We start from the raw sequence: 21008 nt of genomic DNA on the forward strand, positions 1-21008 counted from the left end.
GCACCCATGGTGCACAGGAGGGAGGCATCTCCCTCTCCCAAGAGGAGACCTAGGTCCTTTGACTTCATACCTGGTTTTGATAAGTGAGCAAAAACCAAGTACATTAAAAAAAAAAAATCAACATTTTTAAGATACCTTATCCATCCTTTTTTGATATTCATACATACTTTTTCAACTATTTAAAAAACCCTTTGCTGTTTTTGTAGATAGATTTTTATCTGTGCAAAAGAAGTAAACTTTCATGGATTCATACGCAGCTGCTGTTGCCCTCGTTGCTGAAGCACCAAGTTCAGTGAGAGCACATGATTCATTCTACTAATGTAACACCTTTTAAATTAACTTTGGGTATCTATGGTCCATATTATGCTCTGCGATAGACTGTGGTACTAACATAGCTTGATACTGATCATTTTGGTCCTATAGAAACTAATGATAGAGGATGGTGGCTTGGGAAAGCGTTAAGAAAGCAGAAGGCATGTACAGAGAGGTGAAGGCCTCTGTGAGCATGTAACTTACACATTGCTGTTGTCACACAACCTAGTGACGGTATTATTTACAGAGCTGGCCTCAACACGCTGCTTTGATCCAGATGAAATGAGAGCTTCACTGGAGCCTGCCTCCTCACTCTTAGCTTGCTTTCTTTCTCACTGGAGGTTGTAAGGAACAGTGACTCATTGCTTTTTCGCTTCAAATGAGCTGATAGAATTGCCTTACAAGTTTTCAGGAGTAGAGTTTTATTTGGGTGTTTTCTGCAACCTTATGGCATGCTCCAGTGAAGGAACAGATTGCACAGGTTCCTTCCTCATCTTTTCCCCTCACAAGTAGGGCTCAGTCTCTTCAGTTTTTACTTCCTTGGCCAGAGGAAAAAGATCTGAATGACAAATAGGCAAATTTAGAGTCTTTCCTGCTCACTTGACCCCAGACTTCGCTCTGGCATGCCGGACAGTCCTTCTGCAGAAGACTCTTACTCAGACTGCATAACAGGTAGTATTTGAAACTATATATCTCATCTAAAGACTGATTCCAGCATATCGCATCCTCATATGCTTCCAGATATCACATCCCCTTTTCCTATCTTATCAGTGTCTCCTGATTTGAATAGAAGGCCACTGTCTCTGCTTCAGCTGTCTGTGCTAGCTTATGGTGCCTCATCACAGAATCACAGAATGTTAGGGATTGGAAGGGACCTCGAAAGATCATCTAGTCCAATCCCCCTGCCGGAGCAGGATTACCTAGATCATATCACACAGGAACGCGTCCAGGCGGGTTTTGAATGTCTCCAGAGAAGGAGACTCCACAACCTCTCTGTTCCAGTGTTCGGTCACCCTCACCGTAAAGAAGTTTTTCCTCATATTTATGTGGAACCTCCTGTGTTCCAGCTTGCACCCATTGCCCCTTGTCCTGTCAAGGGATGTCACTGAGAAGAGCCTGGCTCCATCATCATGACACTTGCCCTTTACATATTTAAAAACATTAATGAGGTCACCCCTCAGTCTCCTCTTCTCCAAGCTAAAGAGACCCAGTTCCCTCAGCCTCTCCTCATAAGGGAGATGTTCCACACCCTTAATCATCTTCGTGGCTCTGCGCTGGACTCTCTCTAGCAGTTCCCTGTCCTTCTTGAACTGGGGGGCCCAGAACTGGACACAATATTCCAGATGCGGCCTCACCAGGGCAGAGTAGAGGGGGAGGAGAACCTCTCTTGACCTGCTGACCACACCCCTTCTAATACACCCCAGGATGCCATTGGCCTTCTTGGCCACAAAGGCACACTGCTGGCTCATGGTCATCCTGCTGTCCACTAGGACCCCCAGGTCCCTTTCGCCTACTCTGCTCTCCAATCATTTGATTTTTTTTTTTCCAGATTAGCTGAAGAGTGTTGCAGTGACATATGTTGATATATAATGGATTCTTTCTGGAATCCATTCAAAGCCTGACTGGTCAAAGGAAGCAGACTGCTACAGCTAATATGCCAAAGAATAAAACAGACAAGGTGGGAGCTTAATAGTATATGTTGAGCATCTTTTGGTGTGATAAGTTGCCTAGTAGCAGAAAATATTTTGAGAATTCTTTCACCAAACTTCTGGTTGTCACTATCCACCAGTAGAGCATAAGAAGCGATTCCCCTAGCTTTTTTTTTCCTAGCAAGGACTGTAACTGCTAAGATTCACTTTGTAAGATGTCATATTTTCTACTATTTTCAGGTGAAGATCATAAATAGGCTCTGTTTTCCAACTCCTTGCATCTTTGAATTTTCATCTTTGGATAACCACATTTAAGCAGAGTTCACCTCTCTCATAAAAACGGATGGTCTTGTCCTTGAAGTTTTTTTTTTAGGCTGTCTCAATTCAGAGGAGGTATCAGTGAGGTCTGTCACCTCCTCTACTTGCTCAGGAGAATCTGTTGTAACAGAGCTCTTGATAACTTCCGTACGGTGCACATTGCTAGTTGAAGGAACAACTCTTGTGAGCCAAGTACAAGCTAAAAGTGAGTTGGTATTTATCTCCTTTAAGGATTCTGAGTCATACTCTTGGGATTTCTCATTTTAGAAATATATTTGGAACTTGTGTTTTGAACTATATGTTGATTAATTAGTGGTAATTTGTCATCTTTTGTGTCCAGCATCCATAACAATATGTTCAACCCACGTATATTTGCTTCAGATTTGGCTGCTTCTGTATAGAAAGCAAAATCAACAGAAGAAGAAAGATAATTGTGCTACTGTTATTTGGAGTGCAGTGCCCACTTAATACATGTCTGTAATATACCACGTCATGCGTACCTTGATAACAGTACTTGATTGGAAAATTGTTTTCCTTGTGCTAAGGAGCATAAAGGACACTTCCATCTTTTTTTGACTGCTTATACATGTAAAGGATCTTCAGCAATTGAAATTGTGGTTTGAATTAAGAATCTTTCTGCAAATCAGCTTTTCTTACCAAAACAAATTATTTTCAGGGTAAGTTCCAGGAATCCTGCAAAGAGAACAAGGTGTGTCCACGGTTGTCTGTATCACCAGTGCTTGAGTTAATAATTTGGCACATGCGAATGTGCAAAAACCATCTAGGAAGATTTAACAAACAACTGTGTGGTTTTATGTGAACAAGGCTATTAAGGCATATGCTTTAAGAGTCTCAAACTTCTAGAGTGTTACTATACAGTTTTCTGTGCTTTATACAGTTGTTTGGTCCTTTTGAAGAAACGGATGTTGTGTAGCAGTTAGCGATTAAGTTAGTTTTAAAGAAACCTAGATATCTTTCACAATGCATAATGTATAGGAATGGGTTACTTTCAGAATAAGCTATGGAGAATTTCCTGTCCTTGAATATTCAGACCTCAATAATGCCCTTTCTTTTACTGATGAGTATGAATTCTTTGCAGTTGCTGCTTTCGTGTGGATTTGGGGTTATTGGAGATGCAGTATAAGCGTAGTCAGTAGCGATTTTAGCTGCTGCTGTTAGTCAAACCAGAGAGGATGGGTGATGTGATTAAGCTTAGATGTTAAAATACTGCGGGTTTTATCAGTTTGGCACTACCTATAAAATGATGAGAAAAAAGCTCTCATGTTATTAAATACTTAATCAAATTGTATTTCATGATACTATAGAAAGTATTTAGTCAAATGGTATTTCTGTATCCATTCAGAATTTAATTTTCATTAATATTTGTGTTTACATCTTTAGACTTGCTGTGCAAATACTCTTGTTTGTAAAATTCCTATACAAGTAAGATTCAACTTCACTGCATAGGACTGTAACTTCTACTTGCTGGTTTGATGCTGAGATATGTATCTCCAGCTATACCAGTTGCAGTGATTTGAGTTGCTGATTGAACCTTGGAGAGAAGTCTGTTCTCTCCAGGATATACAGAGTTGTGGAAATGTGGTTTTAGCCCAAAGCTGGACACAGTCCCTCTTTATGAACCTGCCTGTCTTGGTTTTCCATCTTTTACCTCTCCTCAGATCAGGTACCGCTTTGTAAATGAAAGGGAGTATTGCCTCCTAATGATGTTCTTTGCAAACAAGTTTCCTTTTCATGCTATTTTTTGCCTATCCTCCACCTAAAACCCATGGAAAAATCCGTCTAGAACAGATTGCTTTTCAGCTCTTTGTCGAGTAATTCAAGCTTTCTACCAGGGTCTTCTGTACTAGAAAGCGTCCCTCAATGGCCATGTCATCTTTTTTATTTTCTCCAAAGTAGCATAACATTTGGTATCCACATATTTGTATAACCAATGTAACTTCTGCTGGAGTACTTGCATGGTGGCTGAAGACTGACGGTGTAGCAATAGTGGTACTTTCTGAAAAGCATTCTAAAAATCCACTGTCGTAAAAGTAGTAGCAGGTTGCTATTATTGCATTCTAGAAAACTTTGCGGACCTTGTAGGTGAAGGAAACTGAAAAATCAGCATTATTGAAATCTGTGCCCAGCTGGATCTGCAATGTGTTGCTTTAATGTTGGACTTAACTTTTCAGTATGTTTTCCTCTGTAATGGGTGATACCAATATTAGTCTCAAGCGCTTTCTCCTATGTTACTTACAAGGAAGTGTATTCAGATTCTGTTACCAAAGTTGCTACAGGCCATTATTTTATTTCCATATACAGTTGGAAATTAATTAGAAAGGACTTACTTATTCATACATGTTCTAATCACTGATATGTAGAAAAACTCTTCTTAGAGTAGTTTGTTCATAAATTCTCTGAAAACTCAAAAGTGTGCATGCACAAAAACTCACATGTGGTAGGTCAGTTTCACCACACACACACTGTCATGAAATATCTGACCAATCTCATTTCTGAATACAAAATGGAAAGTAGACTTGAGAAGGTATTTTAAAGGCAGCACCTTCTATTTCTGAAAACACAACAGTAAGTGTATATGCTATGAACTTTTTTTCCTTACTCTTTTGATTTTAGACCATATTAAAATTCTTATACATTGGTTTCCTGATTTAGTGTCTGCCAATGGTCCTGCATTTTTCAGGTTTAATAATGTATGAATTGTTTGGCAATGTCATGCAATTTTCTGGTAATATTTTCTCAAAATTAATATTCAGTACTGGCTGAAAGTGCTAATTTAATGGAGAAAGTAAGCTAGGTACAAACTAGTGGCTGTTCTAGTCATGATTAAGACCTGAAATATCAAGCTGACTTATTTTTTCCAGCGTATTGCATATGATGTTGCTGATACTATTTTTCCTTGAATGCAAATGTTAAGAAAATGCTACATATCTTCTTCCAGCAGTTACAAGATTTTTTTCAGTCAGGACTTGTGAGGCTACTGGGTAATATAGAAACTCAGTAGTTCGTGAAGTAACTGTCTATTTTTTCTTAGCTGAGAAGACTTTGCGTTGCAAAAAGGTTAATGGCTTATTTTGAAAAGTATTTGTGGTATTCTAAGCATATTTTCTTACTTAACAGCTTTCCATTTGTAAAGCAACAAGCTAATTTGGTTTAAGTAGCAGGGTAGCTAGCCATTGCTGAATTTCAGTTGTGGGAGGAACCATGCAAAGTAAATTACTTTGTTTTCTCTCCTTGCATAATTTTCATTCTTTGTCTTTTATCCCTAGTCAAGTGTGGTTTTTAAGGACATGAGTACACCTCCTGAGGTCAGTAGATACTTGTCTTCAGGAGCTGCAGATAAAGTTAAATTCTATTCAACTGTATTACATAGAAATTAACTGTATTAATAAATAGTGTTTAACTGTACTACATATTTTTAGAAACAGATAAGCATAAATCCTGCTTAAGAGCTCCATTTCCTCTGATTCAGGGAGGGTAAGTTAATGCAGAAGCAAAAATATTACCAAGCCCAAAAGTGAAGGTTGCTATTTCAGTGTTGGACATCCACAACTCTAAGGGACTGCAGTTTCTGTATTTCAGGAAGTGTTTTTCCGTAAGGTAACATCACAAGCTTTATTTAATATAAGACAAAATAAGTTTCTTTTCAAATTTAATTTAGTTTATTTGCTTTTAAATAGTCCTGGTGAGCTTAGCAAAAGTAATAATGACTTTCTCAGGATATCTGCGGAACTAGAAGAAAAATAACTCTTATTAATACCAAGTATGCGTCATAGTCTGCATTTTCCTTACATCTTTTTTATCTGCTATCTAGAACTTGTAAATAATATTGCCAATCTGATTTCAGAGTGCTGATGATATCTGTGCAGGCTTATTGATGTTTGCTGTAGGATCACTTTCTGTTCTCTACATTATAGAAAGAAACAGCTGGATACTATAACCCCTGCTCATTTTCAGTTGTATCTACTGCCATTATGATGTAATGTTAGAGGTTGCAATAAATTAGCACGTTCCTGATTAGCATGAATTCAGTAAATGTTCCTTACTTCAAAAGAATGCTTGGGACACGTGCTACTACTTGCATTGTTTATATATGGTACTGTAGAAACTTAACATTTGCAAGAAAAATGTAAGATGATGATTTGATAAGATTACTCAGAAATAATTAGGTGGGTGTGTAGGCTGCTAAATGTATTTGATTTTAATCTCTAATTAAAAAGTTGGATTTTTTAATTGTTTTTGTGATGCAATAGTTTTTACTTCATTATACCTTTTGTAAATAGAGGCCGAATTCTGCCTGTTCACTGTGCCTAAGTACAGCATAAATGTATTGGTATGAAACAGTATTCTCCTCAAAGCCAGTGACAGACTATCTATCTCCATAGTTCCTTCTGGAGGATTATTCTAAGATGCAGAACAAATACATGTTTGTGCCCTTGTACACCTTGAACCAGGAATGAAAGTGGTGGCTAACCCTGAATGAATATCTCTATGCATTCTTTTGGCTGATGATAGATATAGTTATGTTGTGGGATATGGCACTGCTAGAAGCGTAGTGTTTTTTCTTGTTAGTGCTGTCTAATTCTGAAGTCTCTTATATGAGTATTGGAATTAGTTGATGTTACAGTGAAGGTATCTCTTCGTGGATCTACAGGTTTGAATTCAAGCCTTGCTCCGTTCCACTGCTTTAGTGTTCACTTAGCTCTGCTGTAAGGGTGTACATGGTCATTTGGGCTGGGGAATCAGAGACAACCAGATGCAGTAGCTACAGATAACTGTACCAGTCCTTGGATAAGAAAGTTACTGTATTTAAGCACACTGGATGTTGTCTTTCTCAGTTCAGGAAGAATGTGACTGAGTTGTGGTTTGAGAAGCCAGAGTTCCTCTGATACCTGGAGTTGGGGCATCTACTGGAAAATGTTCTTGTGTGAAAGAAGCTGCAGTAATATGTGTGGAACTACATGGCACTGGATTGTGTAACTCCCTAGAGTTACTTTTCCAAGATAACTCGTTTTAATGTCCGCATTTAGTACACAATTGGTTAAAAAGGTAAATGTTACATAATGTCTTATTGAAAGCTTTCCTTCTGTGCAGAATTTTCTGTATAGTGTAGTGTTTTGAATGGCAACCAGAGCCTGATCTATTGACATAAGTTCCCAAGTTTCTTTTGTTTGTTTACAAGTTTTCATTGTATTAATGGGGATGGGAAACAAAAAGAAGTTATGCTTTTCCACCTATCAGCACAGCTCTGTTTTGACTTAATCGTTGTAGGGTTGTGGGGGTTTTCTGTTTTCTTTTTTTTTTTTTTTTTTTTTTTTGTCATTGCCATCAAGATCAATCTCTGCACCAACTGGAGAAGTGACATCTGGCTTTTCTCTCTCTCTCATTTCTTTAAGTGTATATAGCATGAAAACAGCTCTCATCTCTAACTGGTAAAATAAATTAACAGAACTTTCACAGAATCACAGAATCACAGAATGTTAGGGATTGGAAGGGACCTTGAAAGATCATCTAGTCCAACCCCCTGCCGGAGCAGGATTGCCTAGATCATATCACACAGGAACGCGTCCGGGCGGGTTTTGAATGTCTCCAGAGAAGGAGACTCCACAACCTCTCTGGGCAGCCTGTTCCTTTCTCTATATAACTTATAGAAAGTAAGACAGTAAACAGAGAGGGATTTTATTTGTCCTTTAGATTATTTGTTTTGGTTTTAAGTGCATAGATTTAGGTTAACAAATTGGAACCCCATTTAGAAAATGAGAACAATATCGAGGAGATGGTTCAGTCTTTTCCAGATGCTCTGATGGAAGAAAAAAGTGAGTGGGGAAAAGACAAGGAGAGGGCTAGTAGCACGGGCTCACCTGCCATTGAGTAGACTTCGATGAGGCAGAATACATTGCAAGAATCTTATGGGTGTTTGTAGAAGTCCTTTGCATTCAGTAGTCATGCCATCACAGCACTTTTGTATATACACTTAAACATAGCATGTGAGAACTGTCTATTTTGAGAAGATACATTTTAAGTGGCTTGCAAGGTATGGGCTCTCAACAGAATTAATCATTTCCTTTGACATCCTAATAGTTACAAAGAGAACACTGTTTTAGAAAGAATGCTAAAAATACTCTGTTCCTTGTCTCACCTTGAACTGCTTTTGAATGTAGTTTTCTTGCTCTACAGCTTCAGCCAAATGTGTTCCAAAGTAGATTTAGAAGCTATGATATGGATTAAACTTCATGGAAACAGTTTTCAATACACTTTGGTCCTATCCATTCTCCTTTTCAATTGGGAGTATGTTCAAAATCATAGGCGCTAGACTAAGTTATGTATAGCAGAATTTGAAGTGTGTTTTTACCAACAGCATTGGATATTAGTAAAACATCTGTTTTGCTGGTAAAACAAAACGGTATGTATGTGTTAAGTGGGTGCCTCCATTCTTTTAAATTTATGTGAACTGCATCTGAAAATGTTTGTGGTGGGTTTTGAAAGTATTTGTGATCCTCTGTTTAAGTAAAGGAAAACAGGTTCTTACCCAATATATAAACAGTCTTTATATTTAATGAATTCTGTTTGATCTATTAAAGCGTAATTGTTGTGAGGATAAAGCCTTTGAGGGAAGATTAATATATATTTAGATAATTACAAAATGATCTTCTTTCTCTTATACCTAGCTTGAAAAATAAAATTACAGAAAGAACTGAGTAATACTGCTCTGAAAGCTTTTACTTTTAAAAAAACTCAAAGCTTTTCTTTGAAGTCTAAAGTAGAAATTATACTGCATACTAAAAGATCTTTTGGTCACAAAAGTCATACTTTTGAATTGGTGACTGTGCTGAAAACATAATTTTGTTTACTAGGAACAGTTTTAAAGCCACAGAAGATGAGTAAGAAAAGGACTGAGCTGATATACACATATTTGTCTCAGATGCAAACATTTTTTTCCAGTGTTTGTTGTTTATTTGGGTGTACTTTAACTATGCCGTGTTGCAAGAGGCCACAATATAAGAAGAATGTCTGCAATAAGAAATACCATTTCCTAGAGGCATAGTTTATTTTCATGTCTTTCAGGATTTGTTTGTGGGTTTTTTAGACATTAATAATTAGTATGAACTTAAAGTAAAACTCAAATAAAAATAGAACAACGTGGAACTGGAATAGGTAGGATTTTTTTCCTCTCTATGCTTTAGAGGGGTTCATCACAGAAATGTCTGAATATTATCTTTTTTTTTTTCAGTTTTCTTAGTTATTTATTTGTTCGTTGGTGTTCTGTGATTTTCTGAGGTTTTTCCAGGATAAACTTCTGGATGATTTCATTAACTGTAGGTTCCATGAGACTGGAATCCTTGGAGATTTATGATGCACAAATATCTTTATTAATTAACAGAATTGATTTATCAAGAGCATTTCACAAAGGGAGAAGAAGCCTTCTTTTGAAAAGTCAATTAAAACATAAATTCTGTGAGGAATGTTCTCTCAGCCTCTATTAAAAGAGGAATTTTAGGAATTTCTCACGTAAACATTTAATATTAGGTGATTGTAGGCACTCCAGTGGGATAATAGTGGAATTATGTGACTCCCTAGAAGGACTTTTTTCCCCTGTTCTGCCTCTTTTGCTATTAATTTAAAACAAATATAATAACTAAAGATGCTGTTATTTAATAGGAAATGTTCTTAATTATTGCAAGTGCTATTTTGGGGCATTGTTGCTATTATCATATAAATTTCTGTCTCAGTCTAATGTTTGGAAGTGAACTCATTTACCCTGTGTATTTCAGCCCAACTATTTAGAATTTGATCAGTTCACACTAATGTGCTTATCTAGAGCAGAAGGTAGTTTTTCAGTGAAAGCATGCAATAAAACTGGGAACTTGGTAGTACGGACACACGTTTTGGACAGGAGTACAATTACGTGGATTCTGTCGTCTTCTTTTCTCTTTAGTTGCAATTAGACTGGCAGAGAATATGTTGCCAGAAGTGACTCAGGGGAGCTAGGGATAGACTTTCAGTTCACTGTTTAAATTGTACAGGAAACTAACACAGTTTCAGACTCCCTCTCAAGGCAGAGAGCTACACTGTTTTTCAAAAGATACCAATTCTTTGGCAGGCATTTACCTAAATCAGCACATGCTTGGACTCACAAAATAATCGTAGTGGGAGGTTTATGTGGACCATAAAGAAGAGCTGTCCTGCTGTTAAATTGTGTCAATGTGAAAATTCTGATCATTTGAGAAAAAGAAATATCATCTGTCATTTTGAGACAGCTAACATCCCATTTAGACATTAGCAGTAGGTTCTTCTAGAAATAATTTATTCTTCTCATGTAAAATTCTATATAAAGGAGACCACTGAAGAATCAGAGCAGAGGAATAGGGAATACAATAGTTCAAATGTTAACACTTTCATAGGGAAGATTAGCTTCTCAAGACATGCAGGGTTTTGAAGGTGAAGATAGCACATGCAGTTAAGAAAGAAGATTGTTGGAGAGTTCAAGTAAACCCTCTGAATCAATAAAAATGCTTCTCCATTACTGATTCTGAAGCAGCCTTAAGACAGTCTAGATTAACCTGGGTGTTGTTTTTTTTCAGGTTCAACCTAACAAGGGATTTAATGACCTTTATATAAGCTCAAGCTAAGTGAGAGTCCCAACAGGTCACGGTGTCCTGTAAACTTCATTTCTGGATAAAGTGGAAATGTCCTTCTGCAGTGCTGACCTCAATTTCAATATCTCACTATAGTAGTTGAAAAATTTGCACAGCCTGGATCAGAGATAACCAAAGCAAGCACAGCTGAGGCTGTTAGTCACACCTGCTCGGTGTCATTTACATGCTTCATCAAGCATGGAACCACGTCAAGCCAATAGCTGTGTAAAATTGCTTTTAAAATCTACTGCATCGTTTGAGAAAGAAGGGATGGATATTCCCTTGTTTGCTGAATGGACCTGGTTTTGTGAATGAGGAATATTTGAACAGGTTTTGTTTTTTTTGGGTTTGGTTTTTTTTTTTTAAAGTATGACTGTTCTGAATGTAGGAGCTACTAAAGGAATGCTTGATAACTGAAAACAAGTAACGGATAACACTAAAGACCGCTTTGGGGTAACCAATAGGTGTGATCAATATGAACAAATAGCATTGGCTCTGTGTTGCGTAGAATATTTGGACCCAAGCGTGCTGTGGTCTATTTAGTGTTTACACCTCAAGCGAAGTAATAAGAATTTCCTGCTTGTTTTGGAAGAAGGCTCTAGTCACAGAAAACACTTAAGTCAAAACCAGTGCCAGCTGCTAGAATTCAGTACAGCACTCCCTATATCTTCGAGTTACACATCTGTCTCTTTCCTGTGCTTGCAGCAGAACAGGTCAGCACTGCCCTTTATTCAGGCTTAATTGGGGATATCAGTCTAACCATAAAGTTTTCACCTGACAAGCAGCGAAATATAGAGACTGGACAGGAGTACTCACATACATAAACAAGAAGTCTAGAAGTACTTGGAGGGTAATACATCTTTTCCTTAGGAGAACAAGGAAGTCAGTGGTATTACTGATAAAAATACAGATTAATTTTTTTTTAATTAAAGTTTGAAGATTTTTCTAAACAAGCGATTTTTTTCGTCATGTATTTTATACAGCTTTTATCTTAGCATGGGTTCGTGTGAAGCGGCACAACACTACAATGCTCAAATTGAAAACCCTATATTAAAATACTTAGATGTCTAAAGAAAAAATATTTTTTTTTATCACACAGACATTTTATTGATCTTGAGTTTGGGGTTTTTTTATTCAAAGAGTTGATACGACATTTGTATGCAAGAGTACATCCATATGTAGTATCATACCTGTAGCAGCTTGTTTTGTAACTGTATGAGTATGTAGATAACAATGTTAATAGGAGTAATACCCCCACTGAATTTCTGTGTTAGTGCTGAACAAATGTTTTGGCAAATAGCTTATTTTAAAAAAAGGTGGGCTTCAAGTCTACTGTCTTTGAGAATGGGTTGAATTTGGAAAATGGTTTCTATTCTCATCTCTTTCCTCTTCTGAAAAGAGATGGAAAAAAGTAATGAAAATCAAAATTAATTATTTCAGAATTTATACAAGCTTTTTTGAAATTATTAAGAACATGAAATTTTTAATTCATACACAAAATTGAAAAAACATTTATTGCACTTATTTAGGATTTCTCACAAGTGCAAAATTATTCACAGGCAGAAGATCTGCAGGAGCATGGTTTAACTATGATTGTTTGCACTTGCAGCTTTTCTTATATTTAGAAATACCTAAATATCTTAATGATTAAACAATTATGAGTAAATCTCCTGAGAAAGTCTAAACCACTAGGCTTTAGAAAGTATACTGTAGGTGAGTTATTGAAGCTTCCGTGTGGAGCTGTGCCCAGTACATGGGAATCTGAACCTGAAAAGTCGTCTTTCTTCAGATACTGGACTCCTCAATAGTAGGCTTTTGGAGCGGCAAATGAAAGTGAGTTTCCGGAACTTATTCCTCTTTGAAAACAAAACTTGTTTCAAATCTAGTGTCTCACAGAGAAAATCCAGTGAGCTTAACTCTGTGTTGTCTGGCATCTCTATTCTTGCGAAACTGTTCTCCAGCAAAGAAGTAGCATTTTTCACTGTTGTGTTCAATAATTTTCAGATTTTTGTATCTTTTCTTTTCAAGATGTTTTCTTAAGTATACAGCTGAGGAGACCAACAACAAAAAGATAAATCCATAGATGATGAAAGGATTTTCCTGAGCTTAGTAGTTAACATAATAGTTAGAAAAGAAAAGAATTTACAAGTACTTGTTCAAATGCACTATGTAGAGAGTGAATAAAATAAACAGCAAGATGTGTTGTGATAGGAACTCAGATGATCAAAGGGAACTACTGAATAGGCATAGTTATTCTTTCAGATAAAATAAGGAAGTAATTCCTTTGAGAGTTTTTGTGATCATTTCTGTTGGAAAACTTTGTATGCATTACTCAGAAATTCAATGAAGAGAAAAGCAATACAGCCTAGATAATAGTGTCAGCTTTGAGCACGAGGTGGCATGTGGACATAGCTTGAGCTATTTCTCCAAATCATTTGAATGGAAATATTGGATTAGTTAACCTTGTGTCAGGTCTGTTAGTTAAATAAACCCTCCAACTGTTCCTGACTGAAGGATGCATAGTTGTGACTGAAAGATGCTGCTGCTTTTCATTAGAATTTTGTCAAACATACCCTGCTAACATAATGATTTTGAAATAAAATGGTTTATTCGATGGAAAAGGATAACAAGCAGAAAATTCACAGCCTTTTCTTTTCACAGGGTGTTTCAGCTCAGTAGGAAATCCTCTTAGCCAAACGCTATTGGGTAGACTGCAGACGGTAAGGAATTCTATCTTTGCATTTTTTTAAAATTGATGTTTAACTGTAAAATGTCATTATTCACAAGTTCTCATTGTGGAGGGTTTTTTTTTATCCTGTCTTTATTCACCGAAGTGATATCTTCAAGCAAATTGTCTACGTGGGCAAATAAGCTTTTGCTGCAGCCAGCTGGTAGTGGGATCAGATACCTGCAAATTAAAAGCTTTGTATTTTTTCATGATTTACATTTTGTTGTTTAGAAATAAATAAGCTAAAATCACAGTCCTGTGGTTTTTATTATGACTAAGAATACAGGCATTCATAAGTAGGGAGAGGAAGCTGGGACAGTAACTTGGAATTGAATCCTATTTGCAGCACCATGTTTTCATTGTTTACTCATACTTCATCTTTTTGTAACAAGTGAAATTGCAGCTATCCTCTGTTTATTTAATTTCTTATCCGTTAAATATTGATTGAAAACTTCTGGTAATTATATTTGTTCCTTTCTTTATTTCTGATTTCCTGATCGTCATAGTAAAAACCCAACCGAATCTGTAAATGCCATTGATTCTAACTATACACTTGATAAACCAGGATTAAACACAAAACACATGGAGAGACTAGTGACGGAAGAGCGAGTGGTGCTTCTGAATACTGAACGTATGTGTGGCTCTAGAAAGCTGGGCCTGTTGTACTGGAGACGTTAATCCTACTGCACCCATGGACAGAATGCCATGATTTAATATTCTGTCTTAATTGAGTGCTAATTGTAATTTTTCAGAGAAATGTTAGAAATCGACATAAATTAACTTGGATCGTTTATAGCTGTTTTACAGTTTGGATTTAGGGTTTTGGTTTGGGTTATTTTAGGGGTTTTTGGACCTACCTTATTTAACAGACTCTGTTAAGAGAGTTGTGTAAGGCTTGTAAGATAGGTAGGATTCACCAAGAAATTTTGAAAGTACAGTTTTACATTGCTGTGTTGTTAGTGGCTAAATGGTTCTTGTGTTCACATTTCAATATTTAGCCATCGATATGTAAGTTTTAGGAAAAAGTATAAATTGTTCAATCGCTATTTTAATGTTCTCCATCACAGCAAGCTCTATAAATATTTACACGATCAACTGTTTTGTAAAATACTAAATAGCAGCTAATTTAAAGTATTTTTTTCTGAGAGGGTTAAATTAAGGTTTTGATTATTTTTGTTACTTTTTCTGTTATAAATGCAGTAGTATATATGTTCATAAGTGCAGGTAAACTGAGTAAATTATATCAAGAAAGTAGCATATTTACAAATGATGAAATAGTTGAAGAGGTTTTGAATAATTTCAGGAACTGGAGTATTTCACATGCTTCTGAATTATCTTTTTTTCCTTTTTTTCTTTGCTTTCTTTTTTGTATCCCCATAGGCTTTACTGCAGCAGCTGTGTTTGCATTTCTGTTTTCTGTTTGTACATTACAGGTTTCAATAAAGTGCAGCCTGGCACAGTTTGGGTTTTTTTTCCTCTAGGCAAATTATAGATTCCCATGCTCATTAAATATTGAAGGACTGTAATCAAAGGACTGATTGTAGTCATCTGAAGCCTAAGGAAGTAACTTTACAATGTCTACAGACAGATTAATTAAGACCGAAGAAGACTACATTATTCTTAGGAATTATACTTTTAGAATCATTTTAATTTAGCTGTCAATACTGTCCTTGTATTTCTGTTTCTCATAGACTAAATTTGTACAGTTAGGTGTCCTGAGCTAGGAGAGTGTTGACAATTAATTGGACCAGAGAACAAGAATAGAAATACGACAGTGCTAGCAATATTCAGTTATTTTATGCTATGTCTCAGCTTATTTAGTGTCTCATTTAAAACTTCAGTTCCTGGGGTAAAGAGATTGCATGACATTCTTAAGGAAGGAGAGGATTAAGTAAATTTCTAACCCCCAGGTTCATACGGAAAAATTAAAACAATGGAGCAACGGTAAAAGCTCAGATTGATTCTGTAAAATTTTTAAATGTTTTAAATATTATCTCACTTTTAAGCTAGTCATGGGTTTTTTGAGCACTGTAAGTTCATTTCTTATTTTGTCGCCTTTAAAGAAAAAAACAAACAACCATAAAACAAAAAGAACAACAAAAAAATCCGAAAAGGTGGCAGTCTCAGGCTATTACACACCGAGGCACAGATTTACTGAACAGACAAGAAAGCTTTAACACTCATTCCTTGTGTCTTTACTGGAGTGTTTGCACAAGTAACACTCACAGTTTCTCTTCCATTCTGGCAGATGGCAGATTTAGGGAGGTGGAGTGGCGAGAAGCAGTAGCACTGTGCAGCATCCAGGAAATAGATGTTTGTCCTTCTTCATGTCACTGAGTCTATCACTCTAACGAGAAAAGGAGGCAGGGTGGCTTTGGCCCTGTATGCACACACGTTGGGATTCACCCCGGTATGTGTAGTGTCTGCCTCAGGTTAGTCTTAGAAAAGCCTGTTTTCCAAGTGTAGTTGTTAAGAGTTAATGACTAATTAGAAGTGGGACTTAATCTGTGTGTTTATTCTGTTACAATGAAGAATATGTTTACATATAAGGAAGAAACATATGAAACCACCGGTAGACTTTACATTTTTCCATATTTTTTTCTTTAAACTTTGGTGTTGTGGTATTTGAAATATATTTGTTCAGTAGTAGAAATGAAATGCTGGAATTTTTACACAAAAGGCAGTAATAACATATCACTTGTTCATACTCAATGCTGCTTCTTGTAAGGGAATGAATGCCCAAATCCTGTTGGCAGCTATGCATCTGCATGAATAAAAGCAAAACCTCCGTTACCACAATTACTGAAATGGCCCAATTAAAAAGAAGCCATAAACATTTTAATTAGTGCTATTATCAGGAGTCGGTGACACTTGATACAGCGACTTATTTGTCAGTTTACTCTTACCTGCAATGCTCTCTTTTGTATTAGTGTCTTAACACAAAAACAAAGAAAAATGTTTTAGAAATGTCAAGGCTATGTAAGTGCATAACCAGCATGATATTCCATGGTCTAGAAATCTGCATAAACTGCTGGATCTATTTATCTTCTTCTGAGGATGTTCCTTACGCTGAAATCTCCTACCAGCTTTGTTCAACCAAAATCAATGTGACACAGTGGGCTATTTCAGCAAGCAATTTGTTCCTGTTTCTCGCAGATGGTCTGCCTCCCAAAAAGACCAAGTCAGAACATAACTATAGCCCCATGTCTGTTCCAATGCAAGAAAAGTATTAACTAGTTTCCATCTTACATTAAAAAAAGGAGACGTTAATATTGTATTAAGAACGATGTATTCATACACTTCAGTATGTCTGTCCCTTTTTTGGAATCCTGAAAATGTGGCTTAATCTTCTGACACAAGATAAAAAAAAATAATTATTCTAAACTGAAAGGCCAGTAGTTTTTGCTGGGTGTCACTTGCAGTGTAAGTGGTAGTTGGCACTATTTGAGAAATGGCATGGCACGCCAGAGGCAGCTCTGCTGCCTTGCAGTAGCTACGTTTGTGGTAGGCAGCCGTGGCGATTTCCCTGTCCTATTGGAGGCAGGGTGTGTGTGCAGCCCGGGACATACTTGGTGTATCTCTTTAAGAGGAAACTCTTTGGATTGTTGTTGCCTTGAAAGTTTAACGCAGTGTCTGAGAACATTCGACATAGTCTCAGGATGACTCATGGATTTTAGCTTGTTATTTCCAAACAGCTCGCTCTCTTCAAGGTCTTCTTGCATTGAGTGTTTGAGAGCGCATAAATGCTTTATTAAAAAGAGAGAGAGACAGATTGAGACACAATAATGGGGCAATGTGAGTACCTAAACTAGATACATAAATAATACTGCTAATAATTCTGATGAATCATTTTTGAGCAACAGGAGGCACTCCCATCCCACAGGCTAAGCACATTGTCTGCACAGTTCTCTTAACCTTGAGAATGGAAAATGAGAATTAGCTGAAACCTCTAAGGCAGTGCTAAGTACCAGCAGACCACTGAACAAACCATGTACTCTGAACTGCAGCTCCACCGGTCTTTGTTCAAAATTTGTTTATCAAATCAGGCAGTTACACTTCCCCCCGCCTCTGTGTATGTACATAATTATTCAGAACTCTTTAGGTGGTAGGCTTAGATGTTCTGGTAGATGGCAAGATCCAAGTGCAACTGTTTCCTTTTATACTGTGTTCATCTGTATGTGCTGTGTGTGTCTGTAACTACTGTGGCAATACCAAAATAATCTGGAGACTGAATGGAACCTTTCTGTTCAGGATCGTCAGTGATTTCTTTCCCATATAAGATAAGCCTAGCCAAGTTAGGAAAACAATGTTGATGGCAAGAGTCTCTTCTAGAGAATGCCATTTATACTGCTGAGGATTACAGTAATGATGTTCCTTGGATCACCCTAATTAAAAAACAAAACAAAACACAAACAAACAAAAAAAACCCACCAAAATAAAAGGATCAGTACATTTTAGATATATGTTCTAAAAAAGCAAGAGAAGAGAAGGATGTTCATGCAAAAGACAGTTAAAATATGAAAAAGGTGAAGTATGTTGGATAAAAATTCTCAAATTTAAGTGCTGTTTATAATATGGCACTGTCTGTTATAGGTGGAAACGTTGTTTACTTCACAAAGCTCACATTTGATTCTTCTCTTCTGAAATTTTTTAAATGCTGTGTAATATTTCTGTATTGTAGTTTGTATCCTTTGACGAATACAAAATCTAGAAGAAACTAGTTTCCCCTTTGCGAAAATAGGCCATTGAAAAAAATTAAGTAACACCAGCAAAGGACTTCCATTTCTTCCTTTGTTCTAATTTGTTGTTCCTCTGTAATTTTCATAATTTTTCTGTTTTAAATCTTCTTTCAACTGAAGAATTCTGTTGTTTGACAGAAATCAAATCTTGTAGGTACAGGCACTTCCTAATTATTGCATTATATACCTGCTATTCCTTTGACTTCATTGGAAGAAGTAAGTGGTAAAGATAGAACAATTAGAATTAAATGGAAAGTATTGGTTATTAAGACCAACCCGAAATTCTCCCATTATGTGAAAGTGACATCTTTTGCATACTGATTCAGAGGTAAAAGTTCACTGCAACAAATTCTTAAACATCTGCTGTAGTGTTTGCAATGCAGACAAACTTAGTCGTCAGTCCTCTGTCTTCCTCCATGTTGTCTTTAGTGTAGTGTACATACTTGAAAAACTTAATATCTTTTTCTAAATATCTACATAGCCAATATTACTCAGTGTTCTTAATATCACTTCCTCTTTTTCTTTTTTTTTTTTTTAAAAGAAAGCATTTTATTATAGATAATTCTTACTGTTTTACGGTAGACATGAAAATACTCAGAATTATAGTTTATCAAAATACTTCCTATTAAAGTTTTAAAATAATTTGTTCTTTTAGAATGATGACTGCCTGACTGCACTGGGGCTGAAAGGAGAAAGCAGTTGTCCACTCGGGCAAGAGACAGTAAGTATTACATAATTTTTTGCAGTATCTTCTATACCTGTTACACTGTATCTGTGCGTTTGAAAGCACATTCTTTTTTTTAGCATGATCCCAAGGATTTTTTTTTTGCTACTCTAGATTTTGTAATTCTTACCAACATATTCATGACAGGCATAACTACATTACTGCTGGTTTTATATCACTCTTGAAAAAATCATTTTGTAAAATTTTGATGAATATAGAATTTTTTGCTTGAACTTGGACCCAGACAGAACTTAGCGCATGACTGAATGTCACACCAGAAGAAATTCCAGTGCTTTGGGCATAATTATGAGTGTTTTACATTCTTCTTTGGTCCTGAGGTGCATTTCCTGTATCCCCTTATGGTCATTTTCTGATCATATGTTTCCAGAGAATATAATGGCAATTTCCTCATTTCCTTTAGATTGTCAGGCTTGCTAAACCAGTTGTATTACAGGACACATTGGTATTTTAGTTTTTTATTTCTGGGAGACAGACAGTGGGACTTGATTGCTTTGAATTCTTTGGCAGTGTTCCCATGTTACTGAATTTTTGTAAGTTTTTCCAAAAAACAAAACATTTACACCAGAACTATCTTAAAGACACTGCAAAAAGAAGTATTGTTGCTCTGCCTTTCATTGTTTTTCATGCTGCCAAGTCTTTTTTTTTTTTTTTTTTTTTTTAACCTTACCTCATGATTTTCCCAGTACCATTGCTAAGGAAACCATTGCCCCTTAACTGAAGTGGGCACTGTTAAGAGCACCCCTTCCTGGCCATGACCATGCGAGCTTCCAGTTCTGTAGTTTCTCTGTGGTGCTCATTAGTGTGTTTTGATTTGGTTCTATTCTATAGTTCATACTTCTATATTGTCAACATCACCTGTAATTACTGTATTAGCTTTCCTAATGCAGGGAAAGCTATATCAGAGAATTATGAAAAAGGATGATACTTCATTGTTTAGCTTCTTTATGTAAATTCAGGATTACTGAATGCATATTTAAATAAATTTCCTGTCTACTGAGAACTATGCTGATACTAATTCTTTGATGCTGACCAGCTCACAAATTGCCACATAGAATTTACAATGGTAGAATCATTTCCATCTTTTCACATTCATAACTGATTTAATCTGTTTAATTGTTGGCATGGAAGTACGAAAATACAAGTGACATTGGCTATATTTTTACACATGTACCTCATAGGTGATCTTAGTCAAAATGGAAATATAAATATAAAAAGCACTGTGCAGTTCAGCAGTCTTAGGATTTTTAATGCACGCATGAGTAATAAAAAAGGAAGTTTTTTCTCCATATCCCTATCTTCATAATAACTTTGCTGTCTCCTTCAATCCACTATAACCTCCTGTCATTCCTAATGATCCCTGTTTCTGACCTCTTTACTTACAATTTTGTAGAGGAATCTGAGGTGCAGATTATATGTAGGGAAGCAGTGTTCTTTGTGTAAAATAGATCATAATTTTGCTCTTCACTTACGATGAGGGAAGTGAGCAATTCCTGTATTCTTTCAGTTCACTTGTTTTCAGTCTTTTCTGCTCTGAATTCACTAGGATAGATTCTTGTTCATAAGGCATAGGAATTAAATAAGAAATTATACTTGATATTTTCATATTCAGGGTAGAAAGCAGGCTTCTTGTATGTATTCTATGTAGTATGCATGGTGCTGACCACTACTAGTACTTTTTTCCAGAAAAGTATGCATGCACTGTATTTCACTGGCAAATGGAATTATTATGCAAAATAAACATATTTTTGGCAGATCTTTATAAAATTGTATATGCAAATCCTCATTTCTAAACAAAAAAGAAAGAAAAAGTGGAGTCATCAAAGCAAAACTTTGCAATGACATTTTTGTACTAAATTTTTCCTT

The 21008-nt window shown here is 36.2% G+C and overlaps 1 protein-coding gene across 1 annotated transcript in view; it reads left to right on the top strand.

Moving 5' to 3' along the window:
- Positions 1–21008, top strand: part of AHI1 (Abelson helper integration site 1) — a 101818-nt gene that overhangs the window by 60850 nt on the left and 19960 nt on the right. Inside the window, 2 exon segments of the mRNA XM_068398927.1 lie at positions 13595–13653; positions 19056–19121. Of these exon segments, the coding sequence (XP_068255028.1) occupies positions 13595–13653; positions 19056–19121 (125 nt within the window).

Source organism: Nyctibius grandis, chromosome 1 (assembly GCF_013368605.1).
Source record: "Nyctibius grandis isolate bNycGra1 chromosome 1, bNycGra1.pri, whole genome shotgun sequence".
NCBI classification, from domain to species: domain Eukaryota; kingdom Metazoa; phylum Chordata; class Aves; order Nyctibiiformes; family Nyctibiidae; genus Nyctibius; species Nyctibius grandis.